Here is a 15,821-nt window from a genome sequence, read left to right as displayed (position 1 = left end):
GTGTGTGTTTTTTTTATTATTTTTTTAAATTTTGTTTAATTTTTTGTTGTTTGGGTTTTGGTCTGTTTTCCTCCTCTTTTTTCTTTAGTGGCATTGCTTTTTATAAGCACTTATCAGACATCTTTCTGTTTGCTTATTTAAAAATGTATATATAAGAAAATCAAATAGAAGACTAAAATATGTAGTATCCAGTGCTTTATATATATATATATTTATAATAACATGTGTGTATTATACATGTCTAAATTCTATTGAGTTATGTTTTTTTTACCTTAAATTTAATAATAGCAATTTGGATTTCATGCACGTTTGGTTTTTTTTTTTTATCTTTAGTTCTTCCTGCTTGCATTCTGTAAAACACTAAGCCTTGGTGTAGTGAGTTGAAAAACAGTATATATATTGGCTTGAGGATTTATATTGACCAGCTGAGAATTTTTCTATTTGATTGCAGATTCTGTTTTTGAGTTTCAGCTCCTGGTGTTGATACTCCCTCTAGAGGGAGAGCTTGGAAATCTGTGGTTACGAAAAACCTGCAACAAATACTTGTGCTATTTTAATAATAGAAATAATTTTTTCTTCATTCAGAGGAAATTAGAAGGGAGATAATTGAGTACTCAGCAGATTACAAAGATTTCAGATCAATACTTATAAAGCAAACGATAAAATAAAATCAAATTTTTAATCAATGATAATTAAAATCTAAAAATAATATCTTGCCCTTGCCCCTGCCAGCACCACCATTTCCAGCAGTGTGATGCACATAGTGCCACGTGACTAAAGCTGAAAGCAATTTTAATCTCCTGAATGGGAGAGAAGAGAGRCGGGGCTGAGGAAGGTCAAGAAATGGTCACAGTAGAACTCGTCACATTTTTCCATATCCTGCAGTTCTCACWTGGCTCTGTAGTTTGGGAAGAAGGTTCCTAAGTGCATTCAGTAAATTAGCCTGGGTTTGCTTGGCTCCTGGAGTGCCTGTATTGATCAGGCACCTGCTGCTCTCTGCTTCTGGCCAGATCCAGTGTGCACAGGGCATTCTTTATCCATGACAAGGATTGTCAAGTATACAAACATCATTAAGAGCAAATGAAAAAAATTGATTCCCGTAGGCTTAACCTGAGAAGAGGGCTTGGGGGGAAAGAAATAATGATAATAAAAAATTTCATTAAATGTGCCAGAATTAAAGATGACTTGTAAGTAGAACTTTRTCCTCATATTTCTCTCTTTTTTGGTATGTTTGAGGGAAAAAGAAGCCAATAAATCCTTAATCACATTAATTCATTAGAAAATTGAATATGGATAAGGAGAGATCTCTGTTCTTGGAAAAGAAGGGGGGGGGTGACTTTGAGGAATGATGTTAACATATAGTAGAAGTAAATGCTGTATAGCAATATTTGTGTCAATCTAAAGTGTTTTGGTTTGGTTGGGGTTTTTTTAATTTGTTTTTTTTTTTTTTTTTGTTTTTTTGTTTGTTTTGTTGTTGTTAGTATATTTCTGGCAAAGATATATTGACATGAAAGTGGATTTTTAATTCTCATGCAAGATGTTCCTTTTCCTTCCCAGAGTCATTTGCCTTGGATCCACAGTTTGAATCCAGGACTAGAAAAAATAAGTGCAATTGTATGGGAGGGTAATGACTGCAAGAAAGCAGATATGTCTGTGCTTGAAATCAGTGGTATGATAATGAACAGAGTGAGTATTTGTTTTACTTTTTTCAAATACAGTATTTAGAAGTCTAAGCACTACCAAAAAAAAAGCTTGGTTTATGGTTGGGTTCTTTTTTGTTTTGGTTTAGTTGGTTGTGGKTTTTTTGTTTGCTTTGTTGCTCATGTTGTTATTTAAGTATCTGTTATTCACATTATTGTTCTATGATTTACATCATTCTGATTTACTTGTTGCTACCAGATGAAAGAGCTGCCAAATCTTCAGTGTTGGGACAGTAAAATATGTTTGCATTGTTAAGTGCTTGCTCACATAGCCAACCTCAGTTTTATTCAYACATGTTGTGAATATTTGTGTTTATCTGCTTAATTTGAATTAACAAGTAATTTATTGGGTTAGGAATATACAGATCTGAGTGTCTGGATTCTAAAGTTAGGATTGGAAAAGAAAGCTTTCCTGTTTAGGAAGCAAACAGCTAAGAGGATGAGTGRCATGTCTCCCCTTTTTCCTGGTACCCCTCTTCAGGAAACAGTTGGAAATATGTTTAATTGATGTTGTGCTCTTTTTCAATAGAGACAACATGRGTATTTTGTAGAGTTGGTCAAAATACTAGCATAGCTGAAGAAAACTCACTGGYTCTGACAAGTTGATGCTTACTCTCTCCAACTTGTTGAAAAGCTACTTATTCACAAACCTGGTTCTGATCTCTGTCTGACTCAGAGACTTTACAGGTTTGGATGCAATCCACAGCAGAGATAAACTCAGCAAGCCAGAGCCAGCACAACACAACTCCAGTCCTGTCTGCACTGTAAACATTTTGATTCCACTAAAAAGGATAYGACCTAAACCAAAGCAGCAATAGGAGCATCATACAGAAGCAGCATGGATTGTCCCACTGGACTAATTCAGCATTCAGTGAATTTTTAGTGCAGGAATATGCACTGGTGTTTAACTGCAATGTTTTATTGTTGGGTTTTTAAATGCTCTGTCTTACTTGGTTCGTGTGCCTTAAGTGCTCTTTGAGGACTTCCTGTTTTTTTAATACTAAAATGGGAAGATGATTGGTTGAAGTTTTCATATAATTTATCAGATTAGAAAGTGTTCTGTGTGAYAAAATAAAAACATTAATATTTTGTTTATTGAATTAATAACAAAATCATTCCAAAATTAAATATATACCTTATTTTCTTTTGTTTTCAGGTGAACAGCTATATACCAGGAATTGGTTATCAGATTTTTGGAAATGTCATATCTTTAATCTTGGGTTTAATGCCCTTTGTCTTTCGACTTTCCCAAGCTAAAGATTTAGAACAGCTAGCTGCMCATTCTGCCACTGAACTTTGCATGACTGCATTTGGATCAGATGGAGACCTTCTGGTTCTCTCAATGGTTTTTATAAGTTTTGTAGTCCGGGTGTCTCTAGTGTGGATTTTCTTTTTCCTGCTCTGTGTAGCAGAGAGAACATATAAACAGGTATGAACAACAAACCAGGAGATTTCATCTGACGCAAATCAAGGTTTAATGTCTGTGTTTTTTGACTTTGTGGATATTTTAAACTTGTTTTCTTCAGCGCACTATGAGTCATAGATCAGTGATGACAAACACTTCAGTGGGCCTATGGTTCAGGAGATGACTCAGTTCCAGTGGACTGAAGTCTCTGTAGTGAAAAGGGGTTTTTTGTTGTTTTTGGTTTGTTTTGGGTTTTTTTTTTCCTGGGGAGAATTTCTGAGGGAAAACTGGCTCAATACATTAACCCAGTACTCAGTTATGTCCCAGTTTTGGTTTCCACAACTGTCTCAGGTTTCCACAAGGAAAAGTAGTTTCAGGAAAAGAACTCTATAATTTCCAGTGTGTTTCATTCAAACCCTTTCATTTATTAATAGAATCATAGAATGTTTGGGTTAGAAGGGACCTTRAAGRTCCTCTAGCTGAAGCTTCCCCTGGACAGGGACACCTTCCACTAGACCAGGTTGCTCAAGCCCCATCCAGTGTGGCCTTGAACACTTCCAGGGGTGGGACATTCACAGCAGCTCTGTCCATCCCTGGCCAGGGCCCTGCTTTGCTGTGGGATCAGTTCTGTGGCTGGAGATGCTGAGAGCTGCTCTCTGAAGCAATACACTATTATTGCTTGTTACTGCAATTGAAACTTCTGAGAGAACAACCTCACTAGCTGCAGAATRTAGATACTTACTGGTCTTCAAAAGAAATATTTTTATACTCTYTGTTCTCAAATTATACGCAATGTAATAGAGTAGAATAGAATTAATCCACTTCTAATAATGATTTTGTTGAAAGGAACTCCCGTGGTATAGGTGCTCWCTAATGCAAATGATTGGCAGGTTTTGATTTTTTCCCCAAAATTTAAAGAGCATAGCACATCTATTGTCTAAAATTTGAAGTAAGGAACTCAAAGTGTAGCTAAATTTTATTAATCATTAGAATGTAGAGACTGAAAATGTTTTAGTGTACTTCCTCTTTTTAATATGCTACACTTRTTTCTGGTTTATATTAACGTATGTTACTTTACACTGGTACGTTGTTTATTACTTTGACATATTTAGTGAAGCCTTATATTTTTTTAGTACCTCTGAAAATCGATTAACAGTTAAGGTAATTTTTTTTTTTCTTCTCTGCAGCGGCTACTTTTTGCCAAACTTTTTGGTCATCTAACATCTGCCAGAAGGGCAAGAAAATCAGAGGTTCCTCACTTCCGCTTGAAGAAAGTGCAGAATATAAAAATGTGGCTTTCTCTCAGGTCCTATCTAAAGGTAAAATAATGCATATTCTTGCTTTAATAAATTTTTAACACATTTAATACATTTTAAACGTTTTAAAATAATGAATGTTACTGTTTTAAGATAAAATATCTAAGCTGCTGAGGAAAGGTTGGCTTTGTAGTCTGAGTATTTCTTCCTGTACATTTACTGTTGGTGCATAWGTCCCATATATGCTTCATTTTAGTGACTCTGGACCAGCAGGCAGACAGATTTTGAGAAAATTAATGTTTTGTTTTCATCTTGGATTAAAGCATGAGTGTGTTCAGAGTTGGAGTCTTAGTAATGCCAGCTGAAAAGTCGTGTGAATTTGWTGGGTAAAAAGTGACCACTTGTAGTCTAATACTGACAATATCTTATTGTAAGAGTCTCATCAGTTGGTGTCATTAACACAAGGAATTTATAAAGCAACACAGTTCACGTATATTTGTGCTGTGAGTATATCTGTGGCAGGGGAAGCTAGAAATTATGCCCAAGTGTTATCTGTAAGACATTCTGATCCCTGAAATCTCCTATCAGTAGTTTTTACAAGCAGGAAAAGGTTATGAAAACATGAAGGAGTTATGGTGGAGCTGGAGAGTGTGGTAAGCAGGAACTATAAGCAAACAAAATTTAGTGTGGTGCAGGTGGGGTGAAAGRAGGATAACATCACTTGGATAATAGAATGTGGTTTTGCTGTTTTAAATTCCTGCATGTGTTGACGTTGTAGAGACAATGTCTTCCCTCAACCACATCTATATATTCTACCTTTCCCTGAGCCACTGGAAAGATCTGTATAATAATGTGGATAACAAAGAAGTGGTCAGAGGCAGGTGCAGAGGGAACTGACCCAGCTGAGCAATGACCAGTCAAGAGCAGTGTGATGCTAACTAGTTATGCCAAATACCAGTGCAGACTGGCTGGGTTTCACTCACGTGTGTTCATATCCTGTGTTTTCAGCGTCGGGGTCCTCAGCGCTCAGTGGATGTCATAGTTTCATCTGCCTTCCTGCTGACCATCTCAGTTGTGTTTATCTGTTGTGCACAGGTGAGGAAATCTTACTTGGAGAGAAACAGCCATGACTTTAATAGTTTTTGAAACAGTTTTGGGTGCCTTTTGCATGGTGATTTCTAGTAAGTTAGAAGACCTCAGTAAAAAAAACAGTAATAGCTGTAAAAGCTTTTCAGAATGGACCTCCATTTTGTATTGTTCATTTCATGTACTTTAGAATATTTCTTTGTAATATCTAAAGAAAATATCTTCTTATTTGAAGCAACAGTTCAGGGTCTGGGCAATCAGCAATGGTGTGGAGTCTGAAGAGGGCAAGTGGTGGATTCTTCACCTGTGTCAATGTGATTTTTTGGGGGTGTCCTGTGCAGGACCAGAAGGATGATCCTTGTGGATCCTTGCCAACTCAGGATATTCTATGATTCTGTGATACTACTATTATTTTTGAAATCTTTGTCCTCCTTTATTTTTCACTGTGGTTTTTGGAACACTTTTTTTTTAGTTCATAACATACTGCATCAAACCACTGTTCTGGAGAGACAGTTGGTAATGACCTTGGTTGATGCATTTTGTGAGATACAGGMTTATTGGCTATATTTGCCTGCCCTCTAGTGGAAAACCTTTTAGTAAGCAAATCTATGCTTAAAGATTTCTACTGCTTAAGACTTGTCTTTGAGCTTCTGTTTCAAAACRCAGGGGAACTTCTTAATGGCTTCTGTTGTATTTTATTTCTAGTTTCTTCCCTAATTAACTCTGTTGTGTTTGCCTGCTAGCTAACTATAASTATTTTATTAAGAATGTAATTTAGCAGTAACTTACATATAAAATTTCAGATGTTTGAGGGTGTATTTTACTTTTTAKCCCATGTAATGTCTTTGCAAGTTTGAACAGGAGTTTAAAATTGTCTTACAGTATATCTTCTTCTATTGCTTGAGGAATATGGAAAAAAAGAGTCTAAATTCTGATTTAGCCTTTCAGAACATATCTTTTCTCAGACCTCATATCTTTGATGCAGTGTTGATTTAAGATTATGACTCAAAGATTTTATATGCCTGAAATTCTTCCATATATTTATTACTGGGAATTGTTTTTGAAGTTGTGGAGATGCATAACTATTTTCTTGTATTACAATGTAATTATTACTCCAAATTAATTTTTTTTTCTCTTTTTTTTCCAGCTGCTTCACATGCATGAGATCTTCCTTGATTGTCACTACAATTGGGAACTCATAATTTGGTGCATTTCACTAACTCTTTTTCTTTTAAGATTTGTTACTCTTGGATCTGAAACAAGTAAAAAGTACAGCAATACCTCAATATTACTTACTGAGCAGGTGAGAATTTGTATAGGCCTGTATTTTTATATCCAAACAGCTCATTCATCTGGTAGGTTGGATGCTTCTTGGATAAGTTGAAATTGCAAATTCTRTTTTTACCAACAAAACTCCAGGCACTTCTGTGTGCTTTATATTCAACCCATGAATTTCATGTTTGGGAGGAGTCGTGATGGGAAACTAAAAGTGATTTTTTCTGTATGCTGCTTGATTGTAATTTTTCAAGTCCTTTTGAAAGTGTTTTTAATTGGTCTTGTAACTTTGTGAGCAAAATAGAATGTATGGTCTGACCACAGCTGTCAATTTGCCAGTTTTGAGTCTCAAASCGGGTGTGGTGTGTGGCTGTGTACGCACAGTCCTCTCCTAATGTAAAGTTTATTATTGAAATTAAGGAAATCATTATAACTCTTAAGAGATTTGAACCTTCCTGGGGTTTTCAGAATTGCTGCTTAGTGCYTTTATTCTTGGTTTAGTCCTGCTTATAAATCTTGAATTGTTGAAATCAGTAGTTTTGTATTTAGAGATTGGAATCTGTTTGCCTCTGAAAGCATAATTTTACTTTAAAATGCAGTAGTAATAGATAGGTCAGGAGCTTAGAGTATATTAGGTGTAGGTTTTGATTTTTGACCTGTAACTTTGATGGAGATCTGATAATATTCAGTTACTTCTTTTAGATGTCTGTGACCCCTTATTTCAATAACCACCATACAGCAAGGTGGTTAAATATATCATAGCATCATATAGCATCACTTCCTTTCTGTAGTTTGGTAAGTGTCATCTGAAGGACTACTTCAGCATGTTGCTGAATTGTTAATTTTTTTGTTTTCAAGGTTGTCATCCTGAAATAAACAGTTAATGGCTTTTCAAGACATTTTTCCTTTGATTTGCTTTCATTATGCAATAAAAAAGAATAAAAGCTAGCCTTTGTCTGGTGTAGGATATCACAGGTTGTTTGAGAATGAAAGCTGGTGCTTCAAAATTGCTAAAAGGTCAAAAGAGAGCTAATTTGTATTCTTAACTTTCTCAGAAATAATGACCTAAAAAAGTCTGCATCACAGAAATATTGAAATGCTCAGTGTACAGTTCTCCTGCAGCAATGAAGAGTTTAATAATTTTTCAAATATTTCAAGGCACTGGAAAGATTGATTTCTGCACTCAAGGTGCACATGAAGTACTAAATTATACTGGAATCTTTTAAAAGAAATTACACTTTAGCAAAATTATGGTTTAGCATTTCAGTCTGTTCAATAACTTTTGTGTATGTTAAGCCTTGTAAGGTCTGCCTGCTAGTATAAAAACCTTCTGTGGATGAATTGTCAAACCTCAGGCAACTCTTGAATAAGAAAAAGCAATTATGTAAACCTTACCCATGTGGTGGATTTTTTTGCCTGATTTAGATCAGACTAAACTTTAAAGTTAGTGCTATAATAATGTCAAATGTAATTTGTTATATAATAAAGCCTTGTATTTTCCTATGATGCTAAGCCAGTACTTGTTCTTAAATATTAAAAAGGAGCCAAAACATTTGCTTGCTTGCAGAAATGTCATTACATTTTTCTTATATGGCTGCTGAGTAATTGTTTTGTTGAAATATTAAGTGTTTTCAAATGAATTCCTTTAAATTCTGAATAAGTGGTTTTGTTTTTGTTTTAAATCAGATAAACTTGTACTTGAAAATGGAGAAAAAGCCTAATAAGAAGGAGGAACTGACATTAGTGAACAATGTTTTAAAGCTTGCTACTAAGTTATTGAAGGTAAGAATTAAAATAGTATTCCCATATTATAAAAAAAGAAGTAGAAAAAGATTGGTTAAAGAGTCACTTGTGTGACTTCTGCAGGCAGTAAGGTGTGCTTTGATTTAAATTTGCCCTGTATCTCTTCCACAGTGATGCTGCTTGTTCTTACACTGCAGTCTGTTATCACCGTGGATTGCAAATTATTATTACTACATCCAGCAAGATTTATTCATTAACAGTATATTAGCAGAACGAGAGAAGGTACTTCAGGATGGACAGGATGATGGATGCTTGAGAAATAAATGATGCAATTTTGTTGTCTAAGTGTCACTTAGAGTGGTGATTCAAGAGCTTGTGGCCTCTACTCTACCACACATTGAATTTTGGTCCCTTAGCCTGTTGATTCACATGTGCCAGGGGGCAGTCCTTAAARTGAAGCCTCTGTTTAATTTAGCCAGCCAGTAGGTGAGATCAGAGGATTTCTTCTAGTTTGGTGAGTAATTCTCCCCAGCAGCACACCTGGAGCAAGGTGTGTGCTGGTGCCCTCATCTCAAAAAAGATCCACAGCACTTCCCATGAGGGGACTGATGGAGTCAGCAAGGACTCAGAGCTGACAAAGCAGCAACTTGAGAGCTGTGCTGCAGCAATAAGGACAGCCTGACTAAGTCAGTGACTATCTCCTGGTGTAAGAACAGCAAAGCTTTTAGGAGCTGGTTGTAGAGCAAACAAAATGAGGTATTCTCAGTGCATCAGGTGGTCAAAGGACACTGTGGATGCAGAGAGATTATCTGGGTCCAAGGAGAGACTGGGCAAGTAAAATAGACAACAGGTTCAGGATRTCATCTCATGGGCTGATTGTTGTGAGAATGTGGGTGGGTTGGATGCTGATCAGCTCTTGATCCTGGTTGCTTCTGTTTTTTCGTGCCCTCCTTGGTGTTCCAAAAACGTGTTCACGTTTTACTCTTGACAGAAGTGTATCAACTGACAGGCTTTTCCAATGGGGAACTTGGGTTTTGTGGCACAAATCCCAGACCCWGGCCATCACTTAGGGAGAACATACCTAAAAGTGATATTTCCAAGCCACCTACCGTGAGCTTTAAATAAATTCTTGGTACTGATCAGTGCAATTGCATACTTCATGCCCAGTTGCTAAATGGGCTTGGGGTTTTTTAAATTTGATTTTGGGTGGTTTTGATCTTTAAGTTTTTATTAAAGACTAGATTCTATTGAATATTCTTACTGTTTTCACTCACAAAATTGTTAAGATGAATCCAAAATCTAGAAACTTTTTCCTTAAAGAATTTCTCTGCTTAGAATTGTGTCTTTTTTATCTTTTGTATTTGCAGCAGAGTTTTATACCACATTACATCTAAATGAAAAGGTTGTTCATTCTTATTTCACCTTTTTGCAATAAGAATCAGCTTTGAAATTCTACTTTTAAAAAAAAAGGGTTTATAAGGCCTTTTTCAAGGCCCAGGATGTAGTGCAGGAGAGGGAYGAAGATGAATATAAAGCTAGAAAATATAAATGGCCAAAGCAGTGATAGCTGGTAGACTTTATATAATCTACTCTTATATTTTAAAACTCTTTTTTCCTTCCTTTATTTGACGTGTTTCTAGGCCAAAAAAGTTTGGGTGAATATATTCACATATCAATAATTGAAAGCTGGTGAAATAGCTTCTTTGTTCAAGTTTTGTTGCAGGTTACTTTGGGCTAATACTTTATTCCTTCCAATAAAAAAAGTAAAATAATGGCAGTCAAATGATTATTATTTTTTTCCTTTACCATCCTTTTATCAGTAATTAGTCTCAAAATTAATAAAAAGGAAGGAAATTGCAATAGGAAAGACATTTTTATTAATTTTCATAGTCGGGAGTTAATCTGTCATTATGGAATTTTTTTTCTTCATTTTTTTGTGGTTCTGTCTGTCTGCTCTTTTAACACCAAACATGATTTCTGGAAAATTGCAAGGAATTCTAAAATGGTGTCACCTATCTCTCCATTTTCATTGCTTTGTGAGCAGTTTGGCAGATGCTGTACATGGGTAGCCTCCAATTTTTCAAAGGGTTATTTAGACAACAGCAGTCAACAGTCAATTAATGTGATGAATATTTTCCTGCACATTGTGTTTTATATGCAGAATTATMGGAGAATGTTTTACTCTAATGAGACTTGAAGACTTCCTAAAGTATCTAATATTGGAACAAAACCCCCTTTGTGAACTTTTTTTTTTAATGATTCTGTTGTTTTGCATTATTAGGAACTGGACAGTCCCTTTAGGTTATATGGGCTTACAATGAATCCATTGCTTTATAACATCACCCAAGTTGTCATCCTGTCAGCTGTTTCTGGTGTCATCAGTGACTTGCTTGGATTTAATCTAAAGGTAAATACTTGAGAAGTGTCTTTTTTTCACCATGTTATCATGGATGGATAACATATTGTAGCATAGTTAAATCTTAACTGGGCTAACTAGAAGATTTATTGTTTGAAAATGGTTATTGAATTATTAAATTAAACATAGAAGAATAATGATGTATTTGTCAGAGCAATCCTTTAAACTTTTTTTTTTTATTCTGAAAAAAATGGGGCTTTGTAACTTCATTTAGGACACTTAATTAAAGAATTCTTAGACATAAATATGGAGACATTTATACACATAAATACAAACCTTCCTTAACTTATCTTCATATCCCAGATTGGCTTTCTCTCTGTAATTCCTCACTGYTGACTGTGTAGCTCTTTAAGGGAGGCAGACAGGGCTATCCTTGTCTTGCCCTGCAGTGAAGTCTTGCAGTAGAAATGGTGTTACTGTGAGCAGTCCTRCAGTGTCAGTCATGGCTGAAGGGCTGTCCCCTTAGATCCTTCTCTCTGGCCCCCTCTGAACTACAAACTTTGGAAACTATTTCAAGATTCAGGTTATGAGGCACAAGCKTGTAGTTGTCACAAAACCCGTTACTGGCCATTAGTTTTGATTACRTCTACTGTCTTTTTCCTGTTAGAAGTAAATGAATGTAAAATGTATTTTGTGTATCATTAGAATATGCAGCAAGTGCAGTAAGAAAAAAAAGTGGTGGTATTGCAGTTCCAGTAAACAGAAATAATTTGAGAATAAATTGATGTGCTGCTCTAATTTTTCCAGCTCTGGAAGATCAAATCTTGACAGTATAGAAAGAAGATGAAATAACAGTGTTACAGAAAAGCTCATTGATGGACAAAACTGCCTCACAGCAGCCACTGAATCTGTATTTCAGAAGCTACAACCTCTACAAGGAAGTTATTTGGAAAACTGAAGTGTTTACATCTGTCTTGTGCAATCTTTGTATTTATTTCATCTTCTCACCAGTTTATGTTCGTTTTAGTTGACATTTATGTTTTATTTTCAAACTTACTTGCTTAGTTTTGGAAAGGGTCCGATTTAGGAAGGGTCAAAAACTGTGTGTCTGAGAGTTTGAAATCCTGAAAATYGATGACACTAATTTGCTCTATCTGTTATTAAAGCTGAAGCCAATGCTGAATATTTTTATTTACCAGTAACACTATAAGGAAGTCATTGGATTTTTGATAGTGTGGTAAAATTGTTTAGAATATTTCATTTGCACCAGCCATTTGTTGTTTATGAGGACAACATCAATAGATGTTTGGTTGCAATAGAAAAGTGAGACATATTAAGAAAATAAATTACTGACAATACAGTATGACAGGTAGCAGAAATGTTTTATATTACTATTAGAAACAAGTGGRAATTTCTAATATTTTGAGTAATTCCAGGATTTAAACTCATATAGGCTGCAGTTTAAATATCCTGGGATATTAAAAAGGTATTATATAAGAAGTCAACAAGTGTTCTTTGATAACACACTTATTAGAGCAATAATTGTAAATTGTTACCATGCTGTATGATATTTTGATAAAAATTAAATATTGTATTTATTTGAAATACTGGGCTGTTCTGCGCAGCTCTGACTGTGCATGTGCACTTTTTATTGTTACTTTTAATGAGAAACTTTATACATATAAATGTATATTAATTGGAATATATTATGGTGAACTATGGAGCAGTATGTATTATATGTTGAAGTTGAATATTTAAGCAAGCAAATTATTTACTGGTGAAAGGAATGCTTTGAATGAGTGAGCAAAAGATAGCTAGATGCTCTTGTACACTATAGTATATGCCATTCATACCACAGTGAAGTTTAAGAACAATTAAACACAAAGAACAAATTGCTCTGGTGAGCAGCAGAGCKCAAAAAGCCTGGGATTTGGCAGGTTTGTGACTTGAAATAACTCCCATTCCTCCCCAGCAGGTGTCATTCCCTTGTGCTTTCTGCTGGGGTTTCCAACACCTCTCCCTCTGCCTGCTATTCCTGCCTCCCACAAGGACCAGTCATATTGACTCATGGTTCTTCAGTGTGACAAAAATAACGAGTTCATCTCTCTGTGGAATTAAGTAGCTTGGAACAAACTTTYCTTCTACAAATTATTTTGGGAGGATTAATACCACCGGGCACAAGTATTCTTATATTTTATGTTTCTAAAATACTGGCTTCATATTGAAAAATGACAAGTAATTTGGTGACAKGAGTCTGAATGTTGCACCATGTGTGCTAATCTTCAGACTTCTGAAAGATTGGAAGTATTGARTCTTAAACTTATGTGGTATAAAATATTTTTATATATAAAGCAACACAAACAAGCATTTTGTATTTTATTTGCCTCTGTACTAATGTTTAATAATGACCAAAGTGCATTCTGGTTTTTGGAAGAATGTATTACTGGAGCTTTAAGAACATACTATATTTAGTTTCTCATGTGAAAACTTCAGCTGCCTCTGATCTGTTTCTCCTTTCTCTGTTGTTTGACGTTGGGATTGTTTTTAAAAATTAGGTACATTTTATACACAGTTTTTTCCAAATTATGGTACAGACCTACACAGAACTTAATTTTGCACAAAATGTATTTAAAAAAAWWAAAAAAAAAGAGAACAGCAGGAGTTCTATGGGTGATAAAAAATAAGGCTGTTGCTTTTTACAGCCTGTCATTATTATAAAACCATTCTTTACTCTAGAGTGGAATTATTTTTAGTAATGTGAAATGGTGAATATATGGCTTTCATTACTTAAAAAGAAAAAAAAGGAGAGAGAAAACACTGCGGTTTGGGTTGAAGGTGAAATTAGTTTAACCATGTATACCTCAGCAACTAGCAATGTGCTGGATTGTTGCACTAACAAACGGCGGCTTGGGGAAAGTCAAACATTTGTGAAATGAAATTAAAAATAATAAAAACCTTTATTTGCTACCCTTAGGTATATTCATTATGTTAAAAATGAGAGAGGTTTATTCTCCATCCCTCAACRTGGAAAGTCCAGTATAAGAATAGAGGCAAGTAGAAATATGGCAGATCTTGCGTGTTAACTGTTATTTTTTGCCACGTGTTTTGTAACTGARAGTGTGATCAGGCTTGGAATAAAGCTTTCTATGGTTGATGGTAAAAAAGAAAAAAAAAAGCAGTGAGCTATGTCTTTTAATAATGTTCAGCATATTTCTGTGTGTGCCTGTTTTGATTTAAATCCATATATTCAATTTAAATGAACACATTTAGGAAAGAAACCTGTGCACAGAATGCAAATGATATAGAAGATCATGTAGAACAACAGAAGTTAAAGTACAGGTGAAATSCAGAAAGWTACTTTAATAACTGGGTTAATTCTTCATGTTATCTTCTAGGAATGGGACATTTAAAACYSTTTGGGTAGCWACCAMATGTAGTAACTTGCAAAATCTTCTCTGGACTGCAAGCATATTTCATTTCAGGTAATGCTTAAGGATGTTACTGATTCAGGTTCCGAAGGTCCATTTTTGGCACCCAGCAGCAAACAGGAGAGAGAATTATCTTTTCTAGAGATGGTGATAGTGGGCTGCTGCTGTTGTCTTTACTGGATACGTCAAACCCCAAGGCWTCCAACTTGYTAGCTGGAGGAAAAACAARGACCYTTTTCCCWTTTTTCCCCTTTGGTTGTTGGTGTTGCTRGTTTACCCACTGCTGCCTCCTTGGGTATACTGCTGTTACAGGTTTCTCAGGAGTGAATTTCCCTCAGTAGGAATGTAAGAGAAGTCTTTGAAGGAGGAATGCATGATTCTTTGTTCTCAGTCCATAAAGCAATCTCGTTTTTATTGCATGACTGCACAAGATGTGTCTGTATTGGTGCAGGAGAGAGGCAAATCTTACAGTAATAAAGAGCAGCTGACAAAGTCATCTTTTCCAATGGGGAAAGCAATAATCTTTTCCAATTCTCGCAAGACAGCAGAGGGAATAATTTTGAGAAGGTGCTCATGTTGTTTGTTTCGTTAAAAAAAAAACCTACAACAGTCCTTACTTGTACTGTGGCTTTTCTCCTGAATACTGTCTTTACCTTGTCAGTCTTAGGAAAAGTAGTGAGTCTCTGCTGGGTTGTTGGGATCCTGCTTTGCTGACACTTGAAAGTCACCATCATCTTGTCACTGGTGATGGACAGAGCCTGCATGTGTTGTTTGAAGTCTCTGTAAGGGGGTGTTCAGACAGGAGGTGATCTTGGCAATTCTGCTGGGCCTTGGGGAGTGTCTGACTGAAAAACACCCGGAGATGCCTGCACTGCCAGTGTTCCTGACTGGGCTGATGGAGGTGTGGTAATGCCTGAGCTCTGCTGGTTTTATCTGTTCCTTTTGCCTTCCTGACTGAGCAGATAGACCCTACTGGTGACAGCAACTGAGCAGCTGGGTTGGGAATGGGGAAATGTCCAAGGCTGCCTGGACAGTTTGTGAGAGGGATAACTCAGTGTGATGCCTCTGATTTGTGGAACKGATGACCCACTTCTTGTGACAGTTCTACTGTCAGAGTTGGATGTCTGTGTTATTGAATATAACCCCTGAGCCCAGCTTTGCCTGGGGCTTGGTGGCGATGAGATTTCCTCCTGACTTCTCAGTCAGTCATTTCTCACTTGGAGCCTGGTGTGTCATGTACATTCTCTAGACACAGACAGGCTTGGGAAGAGCCTTCATGTGAAGCCTTCCCAATAGTGAAGGGACACCAAGAGCTACCCCATAATGTGCTGCTACCTCCCCTGATTAGGACTGGGACAGGACAGAACTTGTAATGGACAATTTAGAGACAAAAATGGGAAACCAGAAATTAGAGGAGGCTGCAGCTGCGAGTCTTGTCCCTTGTCYCTTGGTCTTGCTGTGGATGGTCACATGCAGGCTGAAGGCTTTGTCAGCCTGTGCCTGTAGGTCACTGCAGATTGGGGATGCTAAAGCATGTGGGTAGAGAAATTGGTTCTAAATGCACAAAATCCC

At 36.2% G+C, this 15,821-nt stretch overlaps 1 protein-coding gene across 1 annotated transcript in view; it reads left to right on the top strand.

The window, feature by feature from the left end:
- Positions 1–12,924, top strand: part of PHTF2 (putative homeodomain transcription factor 2) — a 59,177-nt gene extending 46,253 nt beyond the window's left edge. Inside the window, exons 11-18 of the mRNA XM_057364470.1 lie at positions 1,558–1,686; positions 2,857–3,129; positions 4,293–4,424; positions 5,370–5,456; positions 6,595–6,750; positions 8,409–8,504; positions 10,747–10,872; positions 11,629–12,924. Coding sequence (XP_057220453.1) covers positions 1,558–1,686; positions 2,857–3,129; positions 4,293–4,424; positions 5,370–5,456; positions 6,595–6,750; positions 8,409–8,504; positions 10,747–10,872; positions 11,629–11,649 — 1,020 coding nt within the window. The 3' untranslated portion in view covers positions 11,650–12,924. The remainder of the gene's footprint in view (positions 1–1,557; positions 1,687–2,856; positions 3,130–4,292; positions 4,425–5,369; positions 5,457–6,594; positions 6,751–8,408; positions 8,505–10,746; positions 10,873–11,628) is intronic.
- The last annotated feature ends 2,897 nt before the right edge of the window (positions 12,925–15,821 follow it).

This window comes from Malurus melanocephalus, unplaced genomic scaffold, assembly GCF_030028575.1.
Source record: "Malurus melanocephalus ecotype Western Australia unplaced genomic scaffold, MMel_1.1 scaffold_39, whole genome shotgun sequence".
Taxonomy (NCBI): Eukaryota; Metazoa; Chordata; class Aves; order Passeriformes; family Maluridae; genus Malurus; species Malurus melanocephalus.
This window is presented reverse-complemented; position numbering and strand designations above follow the sequence as displayed.